A 26,067-nucleotide genomic window follows, 5' to 3' on the forward strand; every position below is an offset into this window, starting at 1 on the left:
ACAGCCAGGCTAAAAGATAAAAATACAATTATGAAAATGGTAGAGTTCTTTCCTTTTAAAAGCAGATATTCTGGTGGAAGGAAACAACCCACATAGGGCATTGGTGGCCAGGGAAGGAAGCTTTCGCCTAGAGAGTGACCGAGATAATGTGTGGACTGACAGAAGCAATGATCATGTTGATTCAGTTAAGCACCATGAGCAAAAGGTAGAAAGCTGAGGTGGATGATGGGAAGTCTGGATGGGATGGTTTCTGGCATGGTTTGGTCTGGGGACTGGCCAAAGAGAGTGGGAAGAGCAGGGGGTTTGGGGTTTGCTTTTGTTTTGATGCAGCAGGAGTGTAAAGAGATGACACATTCAACTTTAGACACCTTGAATTTGTGGCAATTACAAGGATCATGTATATAACAATACCCCAGAGCTGTGAAAAGCTGGATAAGGATTTGGCTGAGCCCTCAGTTCTTGATGGAAAGCAATTTAAAATAGCTTCAGTTTCAGGGCAGAGGGGAGAAGAGGTGGGGGATAAGTAGCAGGGATTGGGGTGGGGGATGGAGATCAGTGCTTAGGGAGACAGAAATACTGTCTTTTCCAGCTTCAGGAATCCCTGGGCTCAGCTCCAGGTCTCCTACAAGGGCCCAGAAAGTGAGTGTGGCCAGTTTACCAGGTGCTTCCCCCAATTGCTACAAATAACACGCTACAGGGAATTTCTCTCTCAGCTGCTGAATAGCCTTTAGATGCAGTTTCATTCCTTTCTCATAAGATGTCGATGTACAGAATAGAGATGGGCAAACACATAGACAAACCAGAGTCAAAGATTACTTCTGACAGACTGGCACCCCCAGAAGGCTCTGAATCATTAAAGGAAAGTTCTTGGGAGATCTCACCCCCACCCCACTCTACTAAACCTTGTTCTTCCACTTCCTCCAAGCCCAGGAATCAAAGGTCGCCTCCTCCAGGAAGTCTTCCTGATTGTCCCTGCCACACAGACAGGACACCAGCCGGCCCAAGTCACATCTGAAGAGGAGTCCCCTCCACCAAAATACGTGACAAACTGACAGTCAGCTTCTTTGAAAAGCTCTGGAGGGGACTCTACCTCTCCATACTACCTCTCCCAACCCTTCCCCAGGCAATCTATTCCACTTTGGGATACAGTAGCTCTAATTTTTAGGAAGTTCTTTAAATCACACCCAAATCTGCCCTTACACCACCTCTATCCATCATTCCTGGCTCTGTCTTCTGGAATCAAAGAAAACAAATTAAGCCCCACTTGCACTAGTAGCCCTTCAAATACTGGGAGGCCACTTTCACATCTCCCCCAAGTCTCCTCTTCTTCAGACTAAACGCCTCTAGTTCCTTCTGCAAGTCTTCATGCGGCATGTTCTCCAGGCCCTGCTGGTCACTCTTCTCTGAACAGTCCCAACTTTTCAATGTCCTTCCTCAAATTGGGCACCTAGAACTGACCACAAGCCTCCAGGTGGCACCTGTCGAGGTGAGAACACAATGGAACTCTGACCTCTCTGGTTCTGGCCTCTGCTAATGCTTCCTTTCCCAAAAATTCAGATAGCATTGGTTTGCATGGCTGTCCTGTTGCACTGTTAACTATTTTTACACTTGCTGATTACTGAAACTCTCAGGGTGTTTTCAAACAAACTGCTGTCCAGCCTGGTCTCCTCCATCTTGGACTTGGAAAACTGAGCTTTTAAACCCAAATAGAAGGTTTTTTCCCCACTGATGCCCACTAATTTCATCTCCAATGCCAGCCAGCAGTCTGGTCTCTTCAGATCTTTTTGAAGGTTGGTTCTATCATTCATTTTGCTAGCTACTCCTCCCTGCTTGGTGTTATCCATAAGTCTGATTAGCATACCATCTGTGCCTTCATTCAAGCAAAAATGCTGAAAAGCACAAGACTGAGCAGAGATCCTTAAGGTACTCCACTAGAGACTTTCCTCCAAGGCAAGATTAATCATAGCGAGAATTAATAACATAGCAATTGAATTAATAGCAATTCATAATAGTGCATTAATATTTATATTAACTCATAATAATTAGCTCAATAATAATAGTTAATAAGAGCTCACATTTATAAGGCACTTTAAGGTTTGCAGAACATATTATATGTATTATCTCATTTGATCCTCATAACAACTATGTGAAGAAGCTGCTTTTATGATGTTTCTTTTTACAGATGAGAAGGCTGAAGCTGAGAGGTTAAATAACTTGCCCAGAGTTACACTAGGCATGGTAGATAGATGGCATAATGGCTAGAACACTGGCCCTGAAGTTGGATCTGAGTTCAAATTTGACCTCAGAGACTTACTAGCTGTGTGATCTTGAGCAAGCCACAACCCCAATTGCCTTAAACATGCAGGACCATCTCCAGTCATCCTGATGTATTTCTTGCCCCTGGACCCAGATGGCTCTGGAGAAGAGAGTGACCCTGCCCAGCCCTCCCTCACTTAAATCCAATTCAGTGTAAGTCATGATGTCACCCTGATGTCATCGTGCTCTTTGAGAATGAAGGACAAACAACAACTAGGCAGCTAAGTGGCACAGTAGATAGAAAACTGAGCCTGGAGTCAGGAAGACCTGAATTCAAATTTGACCTTAGACACTTAATAGCTGACCCTGTTTGCCTCAGTTTCTTCATCTGTAAAATGAGCTGGAGAAGGAAATGCAAACCAGTCCAGTACCTTTGCCAAGAAAACCCCCAATGGGGTCATGAAGAGTGGACTGAAATGACTTTACAACAACAACTGCACAGCTGGTAAGTATCTGAGGAAGAATTTGAACCCGGCTGGGTCTTTGTGACTTCAGGCCCACCTCTCTATCTACTGCACAGCCCACTGCTCTTTAGGATTGACCATTTAGTAAATCCCTGATCCACCCGAATTTCCTATCAGCTAGGCCACATCTAGTCCACAAGGGCAGCATGAAAGACATACACTCCTGTTCCGCCAGATAGAGCACACACGTTTTGTATATAATTTTAATCTGTCTAGCTCTAAAGTCTATTTGCCATTAGTCCATCTACCCCCATTAGATGGGAGGATCTCTTGAGTAAGGGCCAGATCTTCTTCTGACCAGGAGATTTCTATGAGGGTAGGAACTTTGTATCCCCTTCTCTCTGTCTGCCCTAACAGTGCTCAGCAGGGAGCTGGGAGGTGGGGTGGATCAGGGACAGAATGACTGATGTGCTGAATTGTTTTTAATGTGCACCTCTCTGCTAAACAAATGATGAGAAATCTTCATGTCTCTCATGCCAAGGTTTAGAGGGAGGACAAGCAAGAGTGGGCACAGCCCCAAGGCTGGCATCAGCCTTAGCCTCTGGGAGGAGAGCCAGGACCGGACATGTAGGGATACAGGGAAGGGGCACAGAGCCAAAGCAACACCTTGTCTGCCCAGGGCAAGGGAGGAGACTTGGACAGAAAATAAATGTCATTGGGTCTTCAGAGATTGGAAGCAGAGAACAAAGCTAAAAGGCTAGCGCCAAACCCACTGGAAAGGGTAAGACCTGAATGAGGATCTAGCCCTGAAAACAGATGGTCTCAACTTCATCCCTTAAGGGGGTTAAAAAAGGGAAGGAGAGGGGCAGCTAGGTGGCGCAGTGAATAGAGCACCAGCCCTGGAGTCAGGAGGACCTGAGTTCAAGTCCGACCTCAGACACTTAACACTTCCTAGCTGTGTGATCCTAGGCAAGTCACTTAACCCCAATTGCCTCACCAAAAAAATTAAAAATAATTGTTATTTTAAAAAAAGGGGGGGAAGGAGAAGAACTGAAGCTGGAGACAGTGCATTTAGAATTGTAAGAATTGTCCCACAGTGCCATAAATATAATATTTTCTAGAAATACTGGCTAATTGGTGGTCAGAGCCCACAGTGACTTCCCTGGCAGTTCCAAAATGCCCCCGGCATCTAGGGCAGCCTTACCACTGGGTTGGGCCTCTGGACACATATCTAACCCAATCCCAGGGTAGCCTGGGGAAGGAAACCTCGCTTTGGAAGGATGAATCATAGACTATAAACCCCAGAAAGGACCTGTAGAGTCATTGAGACTACCACTTCCTTTTACAGGTGGGGAAACTGGGATTCGGAAAAGTCCACGTAATTTGCTCAAGGTCATTAGATTTCAGGTCACTGTGAGTCCCAACTGCCATCATATGAGACACCAACCGTCTGAACATCTGAGTCTGGGACCCTGCCCAATACAAAAGGGGGGGGGGGGGAGGAATTGCGTCAAGCCTGGTAGGATCGGATTGTAGGAAAGGCTAAGGGACCAGGTGGGGTCCGGAGGAGGAGGAGGACTTAAATGGGGGGGGGGGGGAAGTAGGGCAGGGGTCCCCCGGGGTGAGGATGGGCTGGGTAAGATGGGTCTCAATGAGAGGGTGCTGGGCACAGGGGATGGGCTAGGTAGACGGAACAGCAGATGGGGCGGGGTCGAGGGGATGCCGGGGAAATAAGAGGATGGGAGCTGGGCTGGAGCCCCCGGGGCAGGGGCCCAGTTAAGGGAGAGCCGGGGCGGGATTCCCAGGAGCAGAGCGGCTCTTGGGGGGGGGGGGGGGCGTGGGCGGGCCCGAGCGCCGGGCTGCTCCCGAGAAGGGCGGGGCCAGGGCGGGGTGCTCGGGGCCTGGGTCCCCGAGAGAGGGTCCCGGGGGCCGGGGCGGGGCCGGGGGAGGCGCTGCGCATCTGCAGGGCCGCCGTCGCGCATGCGAACGAAGCCCAGACGGCTAGAGCCGCCACCACCGCTGCCGCCGCTGCTGCCGCCCCTGCTGCCGAAGCTGCCACCTCCACTGCCGGGAGCATGAAGGACCGAACCCAGGAGCTCCGTACGGTGAGTGCGCGCCCGCGCCCCGCGCCCCGCGCCCAGACGGGCCGGAGCAGAGAAGCCCAGTCGCCGGGGCTTCCTCCGGGACACGCCCAGGGCGGGAGCTCCGAGGGCGGGCGCGCCCCCCTACCTTTCTCCCTTGGGGTAGGGGAGTCCCAGGCCGACCCCCACCCCCAGCTGACCTTCCCGGACTTTGGTCCGCGCTCCCCATTTGCCCTCCCTCGGACTGGGGGTGGCTGATTCAACCCCCTAGAGCCCCGAAGAAACTTTTCTTTTCCCCTTTTATTTTTTTTGGGGGGGAGGATTCTGGGGGTAACGCCTAAGGCTGTAGCCCTAGGCTCCGATGGCGCCTAGTCTTCCTGGACTCCCTAAAGAGGTGGGTGTCTCTGCTGCTCTCCTCGAGCCTCCCTCCTCCCCCTCTTCCCTGCCGAGTTCAGACTCCCGGAGCTGTCCGAGGTGCTGCCCTCTGGAGCTTGGGGGAGGGGGCAGGGGTGAGAGAAGGAAGGACCAGACTCCTCTCTGCGGGCCTGGGGGAGGGCGGACGAGATTTATGTGCCCAGCCCAGGGCGAGCTCCGGAAATGGGGCTGTCTGGAGGGACAGACTGTCCCTGGATCGACGAGGCGGGGGCCACCTGGGCTACCGCATCGGCCTTGGGCGCTTGTGGTGTCATTAGAAGAAAGGGGGGGGGGATTGGTGGGTGTAGACCCCCTCCTTGCGGACACCTCGCTTCCATTCTCTTCGTCTTGGATTTCACTTGGGCTGAGACACTTGTAGCTGCTGGTTCCCTCCCCCTCACATCTTCTGCTTGCTTTCTGTGAATTGGATTCTCTCCCCCATGCAGTAAAGGGGGACACGTACCTTCCTGTCGTCTCTTTTGGCCACCTCCCACCACTCTGTGAAGGGGCTCCTGGGACCTCCCCCTACTTCTGATTAGCGTTTCTATGTGGCCTCTCCGCCCCACCACCCCCTGATTGTCACCAGCCTCCACCACCTCTTCTCTCCTCCTGCGGTAATGCCCGGGGCCTCATCCTGAGGGGGTGGAGGGAAGAGGGAGGGGAAATTCCCTCACTGCTGCCCTTAATGGGGGACAGGGACAACCACCTGCCCAATCTCTCCTCCCGTTTCCACACTCTAGGGCCTCTCTTTCCAACATTAGTCTTACTTCCACGTCCCTGGACAGATTCGTTTATTTATTTTTTTCCAAATTCAATCCGATTTTCACACTGTGTTTCTGGGGCTCTGGGGCTTCCTAGTACATTTGTCCAAGTCCTGGTGGTGGCATCTTACTCTATGCCAAGGCTCCCTGCTCTCTCTAAACCAGGAGAGAATGGAAGAGGAAGCTTTGTAGGTTGGGATATTTTTCAGAATGTAACCCTGTCTTCTCTAGCTTCAAGTCCCTAATTCAATTGGGCAAATATTTATGACAAGCCTATGTGTGCTATGGCCTGGACCAGGTGCTGAGGAACATAAAGAGATGACTAAAATGGGGCTTCTGCCTTCAGAGCAGCCCCAGATGCTCAAAGCTCTAGTCCAGGGACAGTGGGGGGGGCTCACCTGAACCACATCTGAGGAGTGGCCACCCCATGCCACCAACTAACTCCCCATTATCTAGGAGCTGAGTGCTTTCCTCACTTCCAGCTTCTTGACCTTCTTGTTAATTCCTTTGAATATTAGCAACCTTCCCCCTTTATTCTGAGAGGGAAGGAGGGAGGGAAGGGGAAGAGAGAGAGAGAAAGATGTGCTGAGGATACCAAAGAAATGTAGAAAGGAATGTCTATTCACATTCTGTTGAATGATTGCCTTAACATGGGGGCCAAACAGAACCAAGGCTTCTCTGAATTTGGGACTGGCCCTCGGGGGACCCCCTCCTAGCAAAAAATCCAACTCCAGCTGCAACTCTAACCCTTTTAGCCATATCCAGAATTATGAAACCTCTGTTTCTCTGTCTCTGGCAGTTAGAGCTCTACTGAAATTTAAAAAAAAAAAAAAGAACTCTACTGAAATAAGGTGTCGAAACCATCATGCATGTATGCCACTCCTGGTCTCCAAACCCCTGAACTGATAATCAGGACAGGAAGCCTTCACCCTTAAGAGTAGACTCATGCCCGGGAAACCAGCCTACAAGGCATTGTTGGGGGTTCAGGCCCCCCTGCTGCTCACCCACCCCCTATCACCATCCCAGGAAAAAGCTAACAGGTCAGGTTCCCTTGAAGCATGAGCCCCTTTGGGGGACCCCCCCAGTCCCCTATAATTGGTTTCCAGCTCTATCACCCCCATCCCCTTTCTTCCAGAGACTGCCAGCTGCCAGAGGCCGTTAAGAACCAAGTTGGAGACATTTGGGTTTCAGTGTCCAGAGAGATTTTATTTGTGCTGATTCGGGAGTCTCAGTACTTCCCCTCCCCCACCCCAACTCAGAGTATCTCCCTGCTTAATTCCAGTTCAGTCCAGAAAGAAGCTCATGGCTAGAAGACTGTACTCTCAACTCTGAAAGACAAGGACTAAGGGAGAAGTGGGCCCTGAAGCTCTTTATCCTTCATCTTGACATTGGCTTTGGGACTACTTTTTCACAGAATGACACTTGGCCCTGTTAGAGTCTGATCCTGATGGGGGAGAGAGACAGAGACAGAGAGAAACCTCTCTTATCTGTTCTCAGACCCAATCTACAGACTAAAATGTAGTCTGAGCCACAGATTAACCACTAACCCCAGGCCACAGACTGACCATTAACCCCAGGCCACAGACTGACCATTAACCCTGGGAATAGATTGACCAGGCCATAGACCTACCCACTTCCCCCCAGATAATCTCACCAACCCTTCCCTATTGACCACAGGTGGATTGGGCAAGAGTGTGGATGTTTTAGTGCAGCTCACCACTACTACTGGAGAAACAACGTAGGGTTCACATTTGGCAGAGGGAGAGGAAGAGGGGGAGTCTGATCTGGAGCCATAGGAAGTCTTCATTTGTCCATGTTTTATTTTCTTGGTGTGCAATCCTTGGTCTTGACAAGCTCCTAGAGAATGTAAGGTAACCTACTTTAGCCATCAGCTCTGAGCATGGGGACTTTGCCTCCCTCCATCCCTATTCAACTAAGGACTCTCTCCCATTAGATCCAGGGCTCCAAAAGTCAAGGAACCTGGTTCTTCTTCCCTCTGTACCCCTTACACAGCTCAAAGCCCTCTAAATGGTGGTCACCAGTTCTGGGAAAGGATGGAGGAGCTACCCTCAAGGCATAAGCCTTGGGTCCTTTATGCCAGGGGCCTCTTCTAAGTGGCTTGGGATTTCAGAGGAAAAAGATGTGGTCTCTCAAGTTGTTAATTCTCTAAATACTTCCCCAGCCTAGGTTTGTGGTTGTCCAGGAGTTTCCTATTTGCCTGTTCGGTGGTAATTCCTAAGAGGAGGTAGACAGCATTAGCTCATAGATGAGTAAATGTATAATGGGCTTATTTTTAGGCAAGTCCCTTGACCCTTCACAGAAAGAGACTGTGGAATACACAGCGTGTGTGTGTGTGTGTGTGTGTGTGTGTGTGTGTGTGTGTGTGTGCAGGTGACGGGGAGGAGAAAGAAGAAAGTCAATTGAGAAGTAAAGGGGAAAATTCCTGGATGTGATAATAACCATCCTCTATATCTAGTCTCTCCATCCCCATAGAATCTACAGATGGGTGATGGGTGTGCATTCTGCACTATCCAGTCTCCAGATACCTCTCATGTCCATTATTTCATACAACTTTGTGGGTGACATAGGGAGGTCAGAGAAAGGAGAGAACCCCCATTTGTGGCCAAGGAAACCGAGACACAGGGAGGTTAAGTGATTTGCCCAAGGTCACACAGTGAGGTCGACATAGAGAGGCAACATAGAACCTACCCAGGTCGCTCTTCCCGGCACACCATGTCATAGAAAGTTTGAGCCTCTGTGAAATCAGTTAAGCAATCAAGTAGCATTTATTAAGCACCTACTATGTGCCAGGCACTGGATATGTAAGGACAAAAATTAAAACAAGGGGTTGGCATTCAGTAACCACTAAGGTCCCCACTCACTCAATGGTCCTAGGTCATTTGCCTGGATCCTAGAGAGGGAATTGTGGGAGTCAAGGGGCAGAATGAGACACATCTGGGACTTGGACAATCTGGAGATTTGTTCTGCATGATTATGCGTATTTGGGTTGCGTTTCCTTAGGTGGGATTGGGCAAGAATGTGGATGTTTCAGTGCAGCCTTTTACTGCTGCTAGAGAAACAACTTAGGGCTCATGTTTGGCTGGTGGAGGGGAGGGGGGGAATCTGATCAGGAGCCATAGGAAGGCCTCACTTGTCTGTGTCTTTATTTTCTCCGCGTGTAATCCTTGATCTTGACCAGATCATAGAGAAAATGCAAACAACCTCGCTTTTTGATGGGGGTGGGGGAGAGAAAATAAATTCTTGTTCATTGAAAAATAAATTAAATGAATTGAACAAAAAAGAAAGTAAATATGGTATAGTGGACAGAACAATGGCTACGGAGACGGGGGCCCCCAGATCTAAGCCCAGCTCTGTCATTTATTCTCTGTGGTTCTTGGGTCAGGCTCTTCATCTTTCTGGGCCTTACTTTGCTCATCAGTAAAATGAAGGGGTTGGACTAGATGGTCCCTTCCAACCCCCAATCTTGTCACCCCTCATGACCAACACCCCTCTCCCTGGCCTGCCCCATCTTACTGTTACTGACTGGGTTAATGAGGAGCAGGAGGGCAAGGGCAGCTAGGTGACGCAGTGGATAGAGCACTGGCCCTGGAGTCAGGAGGACCTGAGTTCAAATCCAGCCTCAGACACTTAACACTTACTAGCTGTGTGACCCTAAGCAAGTCACTTAACCCCAATGGCCTCACTAAAAAAAAAAAAAATGAGGAGCAGGAGGACCCAGGAGAGAGGATGGTCTCTGGCTCAAGAATCCCAAGGCCCAGCCCTCATTAGGGATAAACAGCCCTCAGTAGTGGAGACCCCAGAGCCCTGGGTGTGGGTGGGTCCCCCTTGCCATCATGACATCTTGGTTTTCTACTTCATTTGGGCCACACTGAATCTACCCCAGCCCCTGCCTTCTTCCAGAATCCTCAGGTGCACTGGCGTATACCAGGTTTTGCCACCCTCAGCCTGGGAAGCACATGAGACACTGGGAGCTTATTGGGGAGAAAGAGCATCTGAGTTAGTAGGCAAGAGGCTAAGGTTGCAAACTGGCTCAGTCACTGGTTTTCCGAATGACCTCAGGCAAGTCACCTTTTATCTATTATCTAAAGAGTAGAAGCCTTGGGGCAGCTAGGTGGCTCAGTGGATAGAGCACCAGCCCTGGAGTCAGGAGTACCTGAGTTCAAATCCGGCCTCAGACACTTAATACTTACTAGCTTGTGACCCTGGGCAAGTCACTTAACCCCACTTGCCTCACTAAAAAAAAAAAAAAAGTAGAAGCCTCATACTGTGGAAAGGCAAGTAACCTGGATTCAAATCTTGCCTCTGTATCCCGGGCCATTTCCTAATCTGTAAAGTGGGGTTGCTGAAGTTCCTTACAGCTCTAGATCTAAGGGAGGCAAGACTGTACGTGGAGTCAGAAGGTCTGGGTTCGAATACCAGCTCTGAAACTTAAACCTTGTGAGAACCTGGGCAACAGGTTTCCTCATCTGTAAAAGTGGAGGGGGAAGAGTTAGGCTAGATGACCTCTAAGGTCTCTTCCGGTTCTAGGTGTATAGTCTATTATCTATACCTGTGATCCTTTGATTTATAAAATGTAAGTTTTGGACAAGATGGTTAACCTGTCTGGGCCTCAGTTTCCTCACCTGTAAAACAAGGAGTTAGACTAAGATGATCTCTGAGGTCTCTTCCGGTTCTAAATCCAACATCTCTGATCTGTCTGTAAAATGTAGCAGCCCTGGGGGCCGCTAGGTGGTGCAGTGGATAGAGCACTGGCCCTGGATTCAGGAGGACCTGAGTTCAAATCTGGCCTCAGACACTTAACACTTACTAGCTGTGTGACCCTGGGCAAGTCACTTAACCGTCACTGCCCCACCTCCCCCCCAAAAAATGTAGCAGCCTTGGACAAGATAATTAACCTGTCTGGGCCTCAGTTTCCTCATGTGTAAAATGGGGGAGGGGGAAGGTGTTGGACTAGATGGCTTCTGAGGTCCCTCCATCTCCGACCTTATTGACCCTTTTCTTCTTTGTAATGAATAAAGTCCAAAATCCTTTCACAAGTTCTCCATAAGCTGACTTCTGTCAAACCAACGTTATGTCTTACTGTACTCCAGCGCTACCATAGGACTGGTAAACAGTTCTTCTTACTCCCAGAACTTCCGGCCTCCCTTTTCATTGCACTTCAGTATAATAGGAAAGACCTAGATCCCTACTTATGCACTCATCCCAATCCCACTCACCCTTCAAATCCTACCACTACCTCCAACAAGTGATCCCTTGCTACACTGACCTCCTCAGCAATTACTGTCTGATCCTTATATTTAACACTTAGTATAGATTGCCTCAGTGGCAAATTAATTGTTTGCATGCATATCTTATCTTCCCAGTAAGATAGTGACCTCCTGGAGGGTATAAATCTGTTATCCTATATTTCTTTTTTCCATCCCACAAAGTACTGGGCACACCATGAAGGGGAAGGCAGGTCATGAGAACTGTCTTCAAGGGTTAGGATTGTCATGTACAAGAGAGATTAAGCATCTTCTGCTTGCTCGTCCCCAGGGGGGTGGAACTCAGAAGCAGCAGGAGGTTGGGAGTGGGGGAGAATCAGAGAAAATCTAGGACAGGTGGATGGGGTGATGATAACCACCAAAGGAGAGAAGGCAGAAAAGCTCCACTCGTACATCGCATCCGGTTTGTCTACCAGGCAGAATGAACTGGAAAGGAAAAAACAAAAGCGATCAATAGGGAGATGAAATCCAGATAAATAAGGAGGTAGTAAGAGAATGACTAGCTGTCCATGGTGAATTCTGGTGACCATTGCCCTGAACGAACTTGTTGGGATCGCTAAGCCTCAATGATTCATCACTGGACGATAATGGAAACAGGAGCAGGACCCCCAGACTCAAGAGAAGCAAATGTCCATATTTCCAAAAAAAGGGAAGCTAATGGAGCTTATAAGCTATAGGTCAGTGAGCTTGACTTGGATTCCTCATAAAATTCCAAATCCTATTATTAAAGGGATGCTTAGTGAACATTTAGAAAAGAAAATGATGATCACAAAGATTGAGTTTAATTAAGAACAGATCATACCATATCTTTTTTTTTGACATGATAAATAGACTGGTAAGTCTATTATATAACTATAGCTAACATTTATATAGCTTTTTTTAAAAAAGACAATTGAGGTTAAGTGACTTGCCCAAGGTCACACAGCTGGTAAGTATCTGAGTCCAGATTTGAACTCCGGTCTTTCTGACCAGTGTTCTATCCACTATGCCACCTAGCTGCTCCTATTTATATAGCATTTTAATGTTTGCAAAGTACTGCTTATGTTATCTCATTTGATCCTCAAAGTAACCTTAGGGGTTATTATTGTCTTCAGTTTGCAGAGGTTAAGAATGATTAAGTGACTTGCCCAGGGTTATACAGGTCATATTTGTCTCACATAGTATTTGAACTCAGCTATTCCTGACTTCAAGCCCCATACTCTAACCTCTGTGCCATGTAAGTGACGCAGATAGGTGCTATAGGTATAGTTCATCCAGATTTGAACAAAGCAGATGATAGAATCTTTCATGCTATTCATGTGGATTAAGATAGAAATCTAGGAGCTAGGGGCAGCTAGGTGGCACAGTGGATAAAGCACCGGCCCTGGATTCAGGAGTACCTGAGTTCAAATGTGACCTCAGACACTTGACACTTACTAGTTGTGTGACCCTGGGCAAGTCACTTAACCCCCATTGCCCCACAAAAAAAAAAAAAAAAAGGAAACCAGAAATCTAGGTGCTAGCCAGTGGTGATACATTTAGATGGATTCAGAAGTGGTTCAATAGGAGCATCTAGGTGGCGCAGTGGATAGAGCACCAGCCCTGGATTCAGGAGGACCTGAGTTCAAATCTAGCCTCAGATACTTGACACTCACTAGTTGTGTGACCCCAGGCAAGTCACTTAACCCCAATTGCCTCACCAAAAAAGAAAAAAAAAAGAAATGGTTCAATAGCTGGACCCAAAGGGTAATCATTCCATACCAACTTGGAGTGACACAGGGATCTGTCGTTGGCCCCACTTTCTAGTTAACATTTTTGTCAATGCCTCAGATACTCACTAGCTGTGTGACCCTGGGCAAGACACATAACCCTGATTCCCCCCCCAAAAAAATGGGGGACAGCTAAATGGCACAGTGGATAGAGCACCAGCCCTGGAGTAAGGAGGACCTGAGTTGAAATCCAGCCTGAGAGACTTGACATTTACTAGCTGTGTGACCCTGAGCAAGTCATTTAACCCCCATTGACTTACGAAAAAAATTTTTTTCATCAATGACTAATAATAGCATACAGGCATACTTACCAAATCTGCAAATGACCCTAAGTTAGATGAGACAGCTAATGCACTGCCTTCAGTGACATGAACCCAAAAGATCTCTATATTGAGATGAATCTAATTAGGTGAAATTTCATAGGGATAAATGTAAAGTCTCCTACTTGGGTTCAAAAAATCAGTCACAACTACAAGAGGAGGAAGATGTGGCTAGGCAGCAGTTTATCTGAAAAATATCAGGGGGTTTTAGTAGGCTTCAAATTCCAATATGAATCAGTAGTGATATGGCAGCCCCCCAAAAAGCTAATATGGTTGGTCACAGGAGGTGTTAAAAGAATGATTCAGGGCACTAGGGAAATGATGCTCTCACTATATTCTGCCCTGGTCAGACCACATCTGGATTACCACATTCAGTTGTAGGTAGTTAAGCTGAAGAATATATAAATAAAAACAACCAGGATGGGGAATGACCTGGAAATCAGTTTTAGGAAATAAGGATGTTTAGCCTGGAGAAGAGTAGTCTGGGGGGGAGGGAGAAGAGGGGGAGGATGTGAGAGCTGTCTTCAAGTATTTGAAGCGCTGTCATAGGGAAGAAGGATTTGATTTGTTCTCTTAGGTCCCAAGGGGTAGAACTGGAGACAGTAGAATTGGGCTTAACGTAAAGAACTCTCTAACAATTAGAGTTATCCAAAATGAAATGAGCAGCTCTGGGGGGTGATGGGTTCCCCCTCCCTGGAAGCCTTTGAGCCAAAAAGCTGGGTGACCTCTTGGGGGGAATTTAAGAGAGGCTATTTTTGTTCGGATCTGGGTTGGACTGGACCGCCTCTGAGAGCCCTTCCAACTCTGTGGCTCTGTCAAGAGTTGGAATAAATAAATGAACGAAACCATAATACTATACCACAGGGAGAACAATCCCCACCATACCTCCCTCCGTCAAGTTATATAAGAGCCTGTGAACAATGTGCTCTAATAAATGTTGAATGAATGGTTGAATAAATTAAAGAATGACTAGAAATAGTGGTAGAAGCTCTTTGGGAAAGAAAACACTACAGAGAGGCCACGTCATGAGGGATGTTGGTTCTGGGCCAAAGGGCGGAGCCATCCCTCTACTCTTCCACTTGTAGATCATCTCCTGTAGTGCCAACCCACTCCAAGCTCCAGCAGCCAACAATCAGTCAATCAATCAATAAGTAGTTATTGATCATACACTGAGTGCCCAGCCCAGTGCTCAGCATTGTGAGGAATACAATACTAACGATTCACTGGGCTCATTTAGCCCTTTCAGTTTTCCAGGGCCACCATCCTGGAAATACTGCTATGAGGAAGGTAATGAGATTAATGTTCTCCCTGTTTTATAAAGGAAAAAAAGAGAACATGTAACTGGAAAATAATAAAATACTTTTATAGGGTGGGGGGGGAGACAGCATGGTGTGATTCAGAGGTGTCAAACTCACTGCAAACCTCAATGCACCCTGAGCCAGACTAAAAAGTAATTGGGGGAGCAGCTAGGCAGTACAGTGAATAAAGCACTGGCCCTGGAGTCAGGAGGACCTGAGTTCAAATTTGGCCTCAGAAACTTGACACTTACTAGCTGTGTGACCCTGGGCAAGTCACTTAACCCCAATTGCCTCACCAAAAGAAAAAAAGTAATTGGGAAATATATAACAAAATAGATAAAAATACAATAAAACATAGATAATGTTAATTTGTGGTTTTCTAAGTCAATATGGGAGGGGGGGCAGGATAACTGTTTCTGAGTTTAACACCAGCCCTGAAGCCAGGAGGACCTGGGTTCAAGTTTCTCCTCTAAGCTTTGCTTCTTCCTATCTCTGTGGTCTTGGACAAGCCTCTTAATTGGGGGAATGAGGGCTAAATGACTTGCCCAGAGTCACACAGCTAGTAAGTGTCAAGTTTCTGAGGCTGATTTGAATTCAGGTCCTCCTGAATGCAGAGCTGGTGCTTCATCCACTATACCACCTAACTGCCCCAACCCACTTAATTTTGTCCTCAGTTTCCTCCTCAGTAAAATGAGGGAGTTGGATTAAATGATCTCTAAGGTCCTTTCTAGCTATGAATGAGCAATAGATTTGCTTGTTGCTAAAAAGCCTATAAATTATTTATTTTATTGATTGATTAATTAATTAATGAGCTTGTGTGCCAAGAACTGTGCTAAGCTTTAGGGATACAAATTCCAAAGTGAAAACAATTCCTGCCTTCAGGAAGTTTATAGTCTAAGGAGATACAACACACCTAGGGGAGTGGTGGCTAGAGAAGAATTTTTTAGTTTGGAAAGTTACAGGGATGGTGAGTGGAGTCATAAGGGACTAAATTGGCAATGACACAGTAGAGATGGAAGTCTTGATTTGATTATGGTTGCAAATCTCTTTTCCCATGATGCTCTCCAAAGTCTCTCCTAGCTCCAGTTTATGATCCTGTGCTGAACTCAGGCCCCTTCCAGTTCTAGACCTGGAGAGCAGCAGCATGTCCTAGGAAGGGAGCACTTGGTCTGGATAGAAGGAATGGGAGGACCTCAGCTCCTTCCATGACAGACAGATTAGGTCTGAGGACAGAAATGCTGTATACAACAGCCACAGGAAGGGTGGATATGCAGTTCACTCCTCTCCTTTTCCTTCCTTCTGCCACCCCCTTTTCCTTTACCAGATTTGGAAGGAGATGGGAAGCTTATTTATAAAAGTCACACTTGGGGAAGGAGCTGGCACATTCCCTCAGTGCTCCACAGCCACGGACCCAGTTTCTTTCCTTTGTCACAAATCCCTTCTTTTTCACCCCTCTTCTTCCTCCTCTACCATCCTCAACTGGAGACCTGGGAGTGTGGCTACTTTTCCCGTTTCACAGGTGGGGAAGGGAAGACTTCCCACTGGACATGAGTGGGAAGCCAAGCTCCACACGGCAGTACAGCCTATCCAAGGAAAGAAGACCATGGGGCCGAACATTAACATTAGGGGATCACATGATCACAGATTTAGGGCTAGAATAGACCATCTATTCCAACCCCCTCTTTTCATAGAAAAGGAAACTGGGGCAGCTGGGTGGCGCAGTGGATAGAGCACCGGCCCTGGATTCAGGAGGACCTGAGTTCAAATCCGGCCTCAGACACTTAACACTTACTAGCTGTGTGACCCTGGGCAAGTCACTTAACCCCAATTGCCTCACTAAAAAACAAACAAACAAACAAAAATAAAAAAGAAAAAGAAAAGGAAACTGAGGTCTGCAAGCAGATGTGATTTACCCAAGATGACACAGGAAGTAAGAGAAAGAGCTAAGATTCGAACCCAGGTCCTTTGACTCCTAATTCAGCATTTTAATTATACAAAAACGCTTTTTGAAAGGAGCTGAGGGGCAGCTAGATGGCGCAGTGGTTAAAGCACCGGCCCTGGAGTCAGGAGTACTTGAGTTCAAATCCGGCCTCAGACACTTAACACTAGCTGTGTGACCCTGGGCAAGTCACTTAACCCCAATTGCCTCACTAAAAAAAAAAAAAAGAAAAAAGAAAGGAGCTGAGGTCATAGCTGTTCTCCATCCCAACTCAAGGCCAATTAGGCAGATATTCTTTTTTTTTTTTTTAAAGTGAGGCGATTGGGGTTAAGTGACTTGCCAGGGTCACACAGCTAGTAAGTGTTAAGTGTCTGAGGCCGGATTTGAACCCAGGTCCTCCTGACTCCAGGGCCGGCGCTCTATCCACTGCGCCACCTAGCTGCCCCTAGGCAGATATTCTGATGGAACTTACTCAGGGCACCTCCTGAGACAGAAAATTTCTAAGCCATTTAGGCATCACAAAAGTAACTTTCCATCATCACCACCAGAGATAAGGGTATGTCCTATACACACACACGAACACTACAGAACAGTAGGGCTAATTAGACACTGAGGAGGGCAGAGAAGAGAGAGGTTCACATGGGCTAGGGTGGTCAGGAAAGGCTTCCGATGAGGTAGGACTTAACTCAGTATTGAATGGCAGGTCAGATTTGAACAGGTGCTTGAGAAAGTAGGCCACTGGGACTTCTGAGAGAAAGTCAGCTTCAAGAGAGCAAGGACTAAGTCATTTTTATCTTTGTGTTCCCAGCACCTAACACAGTGCCTTCCATCTCTAAGATAGTGGTATGAGAGAAAGAGGGCAGTGAGGTGGCACAGTGGCTAGACTATGGGGTCTGGGGTCAGGAAGATTCATCTTCCTGCATTCAAATCTAGCTTCTGACACTTACTACGAGCTGTGTGACCCTGGGCAAGTCCTTTCACCCTCATCTGTCAAATGAGCTAGGAAGGAAACAGCAAACCACTCCAGGATCTAAGCCATGAAAACCCCAAACGGGGTCAGGAAGAGTCAGACGTGACTGAACAACAACAAATAATGGAAAGAGCCATGCGTTTTGGAGCCTGAAGATGTAAGCTCTTATCTACTTTCTGTCACTTACTACCTGTTGGATCTTGGGAAAGTCACTTAACTTTTCTGTGGCTCAGTTTCTCCTACTGTAAAATACAGGGTTAAGTTAGACAACCTCTGGGGTCCCTTCCCTCCATAGATCTAGGATCTTCTGGGCTTAGGTGCTTCATAATTGATCTGACAGGTGGGAAAGGAGGAGGGAAGGGAAGAAGGCAGGAGGATGTGTGTGCTAACATAAGCAAGGAGGGCTTGCTGGCCTCTGAGAGCTCTCCCAGCCCCTAATCTATGACCCTGTGAGAATAGTTAGCATTTAGATCATGTTCTAAACAGAATTTCAGGTGGCTCCCACCTAGGACTGATCCTAAGACATCTCTCCTCCCCCACTAAAGGATCAAAATGAGTGGCCCCCTAGTAAAGCAGGCAGTGAAGGGGTCTGCATGGCCTGGCTTTCCCTCCCTCACTCCATGTCACTGCAGGCAGAGCACCTTCAAACACCCTGCAGAGACTATGGCTGCAATTCCCCAACTCTAGGTGGTTCCTGGAGTTTGGGGAGAGGAGAGTGAGGAGCATGTGTGAAAGGGGAGCTAAGAACCTACCTCCAAGGGGAAGGCTCCCCAGACAAGGCCCCTGACGCAAGGATTCCATGATTTGTCGATAGCACCACAGTCAAGGTCTGCCCAAGGCTGGTCTAGTAGGATTGGCTTTTATTTTATTTTATTTTTTTGCAGAAGTATCAAAGGTCTTTATTTACATTCTCACATGAATGGGCCAGCTCCTTAATAGAAATGGCCTTGGTGTTTATTTCTGACCTAGATTTAGAAAACCAGTGGGGGTTACAAGATAATCCAGGTCCCCCCCCCCTGTCCTTAGGGTCTAGCATGAGGCGTTCCACTCTTATACCGCCTCCCCATCATAGTCCATCTCAAGATCCCACCCCTTCTTCTCCTCCTTGAAATCGTAAGCTCCCTGAGAGCAGGGACTTTCTTTTGCCTCTTTTCGTATCCCGGGCATTTAGTGATCCACAGTACCTGGACATAAGAGGGGTTTAAGAAACAGTTATTGACTCACTTAACAACATCTCCTTGTTGATCAGAGTCTTCTTGTACATAATCAGCTCCCCCAGTTCATTGAAAATAGGGTTCAGGGGCAGCTAGGGGGCGCAGTGGAGAGAGCACTGGCCCTGGATTCAGGAGGACCTGAGTTCAAATCCAGACTCAGACACTTCACACTTACTAGCTGTGTGACCCTGGGCAAGTCACTTAACCCCAATTGCCTCACCAAAAAAAAAGAAAAGAAAAGAAAATAGGGTTCAATTTATATTCCATTAATGTCCAACGATCTTACTATGGAAAGTGACTTCCCCTCTCTGGACCTCAGTTTGCCCATCTAGAAAACAAGGGTGGCTGGATTGTTTTGCCCTGGTCAGGAGACATCTGCAGTATTGTGGTCAGTTCTAGAGGCAGGAAGGTGGGCTAGTGGATAAAGTGCCGGACTTGGAATCAGGAAGGCATGAGTTGGAATCCTGCCTCAGACACTTATTAGCTCTGTTACTCTGGGCAAAACACATGGCCTCTGTTTGCCTGAGTTTCTTTCTCTGTAAAATGAAGATAACATTGGCACCTTCCTCCCAGGTTTGTTGGGAGGATAAAATGAGATAAATGTGTGTAAAGTAACCTTTATGGAAGTTCTCTGAACGTTCACTTTCATTTTTCTTTTTTTGTTTGTTTTGGTTGGTTGGTTGGTTGGGTTTTGAGGGGCAATGAGGGTTAAGTGACTTGCCCAGGGTCACACAGCTAGTAAGTATCAAGTGTCTAAGGCTGGATTTGAACTCAGGACCTGCGCCACCTAGCAGCCCCTAAATGTTCGTTCACTTTCATTGCCATCTCCCATTGGAAGAACTGATGTTGTTTAACCTGAAGAAAAGGAGGTGGGATGGGAAGGAGAAAGGGTGGATGAGATCTCTGCCTTCAAATATATGCACAGTGGAACAGTGACGGAGTGCTATCTGCTAGACTCCAGGGCCCAGAACTGGGAACAATGGTTGGAAGTTACAAGGAAGCAAATTTCAGCTTTGTACAGGGAAAACTTCCTAATAATTAGTCACCCCAAAGGGGGAATGGGCTGCCTGGGGAGGGAGCAGGTCCCCCTCACCACAGGCCACTTGTTGGAGATGCTAGAAGAGGTTCCAGGTTGGTTCCAACCACTGCTGAGGTTCCTTCCAATTCTAGGATTGAAGGATTTTAAACCAAAGCATCTCTGGAGTTAGAGACCCATCATTTTTCTGCAGATGGTCTTTGTCTGATTTCCCTTCTCAGCATGGCCCATCCTCCTAGAAGCTCCCCCGTGCCCAGGGGGTTGCTCTGGGGAGAGAGACAGACAGACAAACCAAGAGAGACAGAGAGAGAGAGACAAAGAGCAAGAGAGAGAGGGAGGAATGGAGAAAGGAAGGAAGGGAGGGAGGGAGTGAGGGAGGAAGGAAGGGAGGAAGGGAGGAAGGAAGGGAGAGAGGAAGGAAGGGAGGGAAGCAGGGAGGGAGGGAGGAAGGAAGGGAGGGAGAAAGGGAGGGAGGGAGGGAGGAAGGAAGGAAGGAAGGAAGGAAGGAAGGAAGGAAGGAAGGAAGGAAGGAAGGAAGGAAGGAAGGAAGGAAGGAAGGAAAGAAGGAAGGAAAGAAGGAAGGAAAGAAGGAAAAGAGGGAGGGAGGGAAAAACCTGCTGGATTTCCCATCTCATTCCACCACTGTGTCTCCTTGACTTCAGTGTCCCTCAAAAATGAGATGGGTTAAGGATAGAACTTGGGATTTCACTGGAGTCCCCTCTGAGGAAATACTCTTTACCAGTGCAGGTTGATACCTCACTGAGTGACCTAGATCACTGAGAGATGAAATGACCTTGCCCAAGTCAGTATGTGGTGGGGGTGGGACTCCAACCCAGGCGTTCCCGGCTCTGGGGCCAGTTCTCTGTACATCACACCATGGTGCTTCTCCATAAAATTAGAAGGGAGGGGCAGCTAGGTGGCACAATGGATAGAGCACCGCCCCTGGAGTCAGGAGTACCTGAGTTCAAATCCGGCCTCAGACACTTAACACTTACTAGCTGTGTGACCCTGGGCAAGTCACTTAACCCCAATTGCCTCACTAAAAAAAAAATTAGAAGGGAGTAGAGAGGCTGAGGCTCCTATCACTGCATAGGGATTTAACAGAACACAGAGAGGACTGACTCCACACATCGGAAGGGAGATAGAAGCTAGAATGCCTGGGCTGGAGATCAGCAGGAAGGAAAAGTAGCCACTGTTTCTCTATGACATTTCTCCTCCCCTTCCTCATGCCTCCACCCCCAACTCCTCAGAAGACTTGAGTTCAAATCCCAGCTCTGTATTTAATCATCTGTATGTCCTTAGATAAGCCAATGCCTTTCCCCAGCCTCAGTTTCCCCCTTTTTACAATGAGGTTGGACTAGTTTCCTTCAAAGATCAGCTCAAATTCTTCCACCTGAAGCCTTTCCTGCCACACCCCAGCTGCTAGCACCTTTTCTCTAGATTTGCTTGGAAATATATACATATATTTCTGTGCTGTCTCCCCCAACTAAACAGTGGCTCTTTGAGGGTTAGGCAGGGGTTGTGCTGAAGCCTAGCACAGTGGCTGGCACCTGGTAGGCTCTTAATAAATGCTTATTGATTGATTCATTGATAATTCCCTGGTACCTTCTGTCATCAGGACCTCATATGAGCAAGACTGAAAGAGAAGCAAGCAGAGATGGGTCTCCACTGAGAGTGGGGTAGCCATTGGAAACGGAGGTGATTGTAGCATCACAGATCTAGGGTTGGATCTTCAGTAGAGCGAGAAAGGGCCTGAGAAGTCATCTAGTCCAATCTCTTCATTTTACAAATGAGGAAACTGAGGCCCAGAAAGACATGATATGACTTGTTCAAGGTCACACATCAGAGTCAGGCTTCCAAGGCAGGCCTTTAACGCCATCTGTCCGCTGTGCCACCACACCCACTGCCTCCTGATTTCTCCCGAGCTCTCACCACATCCAGGGAGTCAGTATGAACTTCTCCAAGACCAGGGACTTTGGGGTGGAGTGCTCTGGAATCCCCCATCACCTTCTCTTTTGAGTTCAGCTTCCCACAGCCCTGGCCCATCTCTTTGCCTTCTGTGTTTTGTTAATTGGGACTTTGATTAGTCATTAGAGAGGGTGGGGGAGGACCGCTGGCACAGCCGCCAAGAGCCTGGTGACAACAGCTCTCCGCTCGGCACCATCAGCTGGGATGAATCAGTTTGTCCAGGCCTGACATCACCCAAAGGGAATCATCCCTGGAGTGCTGGCAACTTCCTTCCTGCCTCCTGTAAGAATCACGGAATTGCCGAGCCCAGATTCTTAGAATCCTCCATGATGCCTCGGGCGGGAAGGGGATGTACCAGAGGGTCAAATGACCGTCTGTTCTGTTAGCAACGTCTAGGGATGGAAACCCCGTCTAAACCCACCCCCATTCCAGGGTCTGGGCCCTGGATGGCCAAAAGGCAACTCTGTATGTCTGACCCAAATCCCCTGAGGCCTGCTTCTTTCACCACAAGAATGATAGCTAAGTATCTTCCTAAGAAAAGCACAGAAATGCCTCCAAAACCATAATTAGGTCATCATTCATCCTTCTCTAGTGAGGCAGAGAGGAATGAGGGCTGGCTTTGGAGTCAGAAAACCTGGGTTCAAATCCTACCCTGCCAATTACTACCTGTGTGACCTTGGGCACTTTAGCCTCTCTGTGCCTCAGTTTCCTCATCTGTAAAATGAAAAGATTGGATTAAGGAGAAGCAAATCCACAGGGTAGTGGATGTGGAATCAGGAAGACCTAGGTTCGAATTCCACCTAAGACCCTTACTAGCTTCGTGGCTCAGCAAGTCATTTAATTTCTCTGTGCCTCAGTTTCCTCATTTGTAAAATAAAGATATGGGACTAGTGACCTCTGGGATCCCTTTCAGCTCTAGGTATCAGAGCCAAAGTCCTTTAACTTCCCTGGGCCTCAGTTTCCTTATCTGTAAAATGAAGATTAGATGGCCTTCGATGCTCCTCCCAGCCCCAAATCTGTGATCTTGATTCTGTGCCTGGCTCCTCATTCTGCTTTTGACTCCCCTTTCTAATGTCTGCTCTGGTTCTAGAATTTTCTCCCATCTAAAGAACACTTAAATTCCTCTGAGCTAATTTTCCGGCATCTTTGTCTCTGAGCACCAGAGTCTCCCCTGCCTCCTCACCCCCCCCCCAGATTTTGTTTTGTTTTGTTCTTGTTGTTGCTTCTTTTTAATTGCAGTGACCAAAACTGAAGCCCCTAAAGCATTATATGTGTATAAAGCATTATATGAGAGGCAGCCTGCCTGGGTGAATCCAGAGCCAGCCTTGGATTCAGGACAGATCTCAGACTGCCCTGGGTCTCACTGCAGACTCATAATGGCTGTATGACCTTGGGCAAGTCAGTTAACCTCTCTGTGCCTTCCCTGTCTGGGCCCTATCCCTCCATGCCCTGTCCAGTGATCTCACCATCCCTCTCTCCTGTCAAGGACAAGTGACTCCATAAACACATTCAAATTGGAGTGTTGGGGGGGGGTATTTCTATTCTAGATTGTCAGGTCTGAAAGAGATGGGAAGGACAATCCAGGGCAATATCTTTCCTCTACAGAGGAGTCAGCTCAGGTCTGGAAAAAGGAAGGGACTTGCCCAGGTTTTAGCCAAGACTAGAACCCAGGTCCCCTGACTCCCAATCATTTCCCTTCCTACTACATCAGGCAGCCACAAAATACGTTTATTTTTTTTTCTTATGGTTGTTTGGATTCTAAAAGGGGAGACTGGGGGCAGCATTCCCAAAGGAGTGACTTTCTAATGGTGGAATTTCAGGCTTGTGGCAGATGGTGGGGTAGATATTTTGAGGACAGGGGAAGCTTTTCTCAGGCCTCTCACAGCTTCACATGTGGGTGACCGCCTACTCTGCCTACACATAGAGCTGTCCTGTCTTGTTTCTATCTGGTATGTCATTCCTCCCTCCAGCCCCTCACCATCTCCATCTTCCCTCTCCACATTGTGTGGTACCAAAATAGCCATGAAACAGAGAGGAAGAGCAGCAGGCATGGGGTGAGATTAATTTGGGCACCAGTTAACGGGACTCCTGGGCAGTCTGCCTCCTTGGCCAGCCCCATAGGCAAGGTTAGATTGGCTGAGAGCTCTCTGTCTAGAGAGAACCAAAGGCCAGAGGCTTCTCTTGGGCTTATTCTTCAGAAAGAAGGTAGAAAGCAAGCAGAGGCTGTGGTCATGGTTAGAGTGTGTGTGTGTGTGTGTGTGTGTGTGTGTGTGTGTGTGTGTGTGTGTGTGTGTGTGTGTGTGGTGAGGGAGGTATGTGTGGTAATTAGAGCTCAATTTGTGAGCCAGGTCTAGGGGTCAGTCTAGGGCTAGGGGCTCTGCTTAGCACAACAGCAAGGGCTCCCTCCCCAACTAGCTTTGCCTCAGCCAGGAGCAATGAATGCTAAAGCCACCAGGCAAATTATCCCCACCCCCTCCCCAGATAAGCCTACTCTGCAGACCTCAGAATTGATCTCTTCAGACATCCTCTGAAAAGCATGGGAGGCCAAGGCATGGCAAGAGTGCTCAGTGCTCACCTCAGGGAGACCCCAGAACTATGCTGAGGGTAGAGCTCCTGTGGCCCACCTTCTCTCCCCCAGCACAGGGCTTTGGTGCTGAGAGATTGGGGGTGGGGGAGGAGCAGGAACAGGTTAGACCTGGAGCCAATCGTGTGTGACAGTTTTTCCAGAGCCGTTACTGGCTCAATGTAAGACAAGAAAGAGAAGACAGTACGGTTATACACCAGCGATGGGTGCACAGTAAGAAAGACTGGGGGTTCAGCATCTGGGACATGGAGCTAAGCACCAGGGATAGGGCAATCAGTATGAGGGACAGGGTGCTAAGCACTAGAGAGGGGGGCTAAACATCAGGTATGAGAGCTCAGTACCATGGACAGGGAGCTAATTACCTAGGATGCTTGGGGAGGCTCAAGGCTTCTAGAGTAGAACACTCCTGGACCAAATCCTTTGTTCCCAGCAGACATCTTTTTTAAATAAGTCATTTATCACGGACACCACTTGAAACATTTTAAACAATGACAGAACCAATTGAATGTATCTTCATAAATGTTTCAAATGACCTTCAGAATGAATATCCCATATTTATAGGTGCAGAGAGTCAGAGTTAGAAGGAACCTTGGAGGGGCGGCTAGGTGGCGCAGTGGATAGAGCACCGGCCCTGGAGTCAGGAGTACCTGAGTTCAAATCCGGCCTCAGACACTTAACACTTACTAGCTAGGTAATTAGCTGTGTGACCCTGGGCAAGTCACTTAACCCCAATTGCCTCACCAAAAAAAAAAAAAAAAAAAAACAGAAGGAACCTTGGAAGTCATCTCATCAAAACTCCTTTTACAAATGAGGAAACAGGGGGCAGCTAGATGGCGCAGTGGTTAAAGCACCGGCCCTGGAGTCAGGAGGACCTGAGTTCAAATCCGGCCTCAGACACTTAACACTTACTAGCTGTGTGACCCTGGGCAAGTCACTTAACCCCAATTGCCCTGCAAAAAAAAAAAAAAATGAGGAAACAGGCCCCAACAAGGGGAAATGTCTTGCCCATGATTACAAATAGTTGGTGGCAGAACCAGGACTTAAATCCAGCCTTTTGACAGTGAATCAACCTTCTCTCCAGCACCCTGTGCTGCCGCTCCTCCAATCTAGTGCCATTTAGCTAGCAATGAATTCCTCCCTGTGGGTCCCCCATCTCTTAGCTCCATTTTCCCACTCACCCTAGCTCATGGATATTTTCCTCTCATAAAGCCAGGGTCCACATGTGCATAAGCTCTCCCCCTGGGGGCATCATCACTTCGTGAGTAGCATCATCTTTTTCTCTTCCTTAGCTGTGCGATTCTAATCTACATCTTCAAGTCATTGCACTGATTTCCTGAGTTTGATTAATCCTTCCCCAGTTACGTGACGTTTTCAATTTTGGTGTTTCCCAAATAATGCTTCTCTTTGCAAATTTTTATTGGAAGATTTTTTTTTCAGGGCAATGAGGGTTAAGTGACTTGCCCAGGGTCACACAGCTAGTAGGTGTCAAGTGTCTGAGGTCAGATTTGAATTCAGGTCCTCCTGACTCCGGGGCCGGTGCTCTATCCACTGCTCCACCTAGCTGTCCCCAGAAGATTTAAAAAAACAACACAGACTTCTAACTCCTTACAACATGAGAGGAAAGCATGAGTGGAAAGAGTCAGATTTGGAGTCAGAGGACTTGGCCTAAATCCCAGTTCTTCCACTTAGTACATGTGTGACTTTGAACAAGTCATTTACCTCTATGGGC

At 47.8% G+C, this 26,067-nt stretch overlaps 1 protein-coding gene across 1 annotated transcript in view; it reads left to right on the forward strand.

Moving 5' to 3' along the window:
- Positions 1-4,342: 4,342 nt before the first annotated feature.
- The window catches only part of STX1A (syntaxin 1A), a 40,886-nt gene continuing 19,161 nt past the window's right edge, over positions 4,343-26,067 (forward strand). The window contains exons 1-2 of the mRNA XM_043963657.1: positions 4,343-4,379; positions 4,670-4,825. Coding sequence (XP_043819592.1) covers positions 4,362-4,379; positions 4,670-4,825 — 174 coding nt within the window. The 5' untranslated portion in view covers positions 4,343-4,361. The remainder of the gene's footprint in view (positions 4,380-4,669; positions 4,826-26,067) is intronic.

Source organism: Dromiciops gliroides, chromosome 4 (genome assembly GCF_019393635.1).
Source record: "Dromiciops gliroides isolate mDroGli1 chromosome 4, mDroGli1.pri, whole genome shotgun sequence".
NCBI lineage: Eukaryota > Metazoa > Chordata > Mammalia > Microbiotheria > Microbiotheriidae > Dromiciops > Dromiciops gliroides.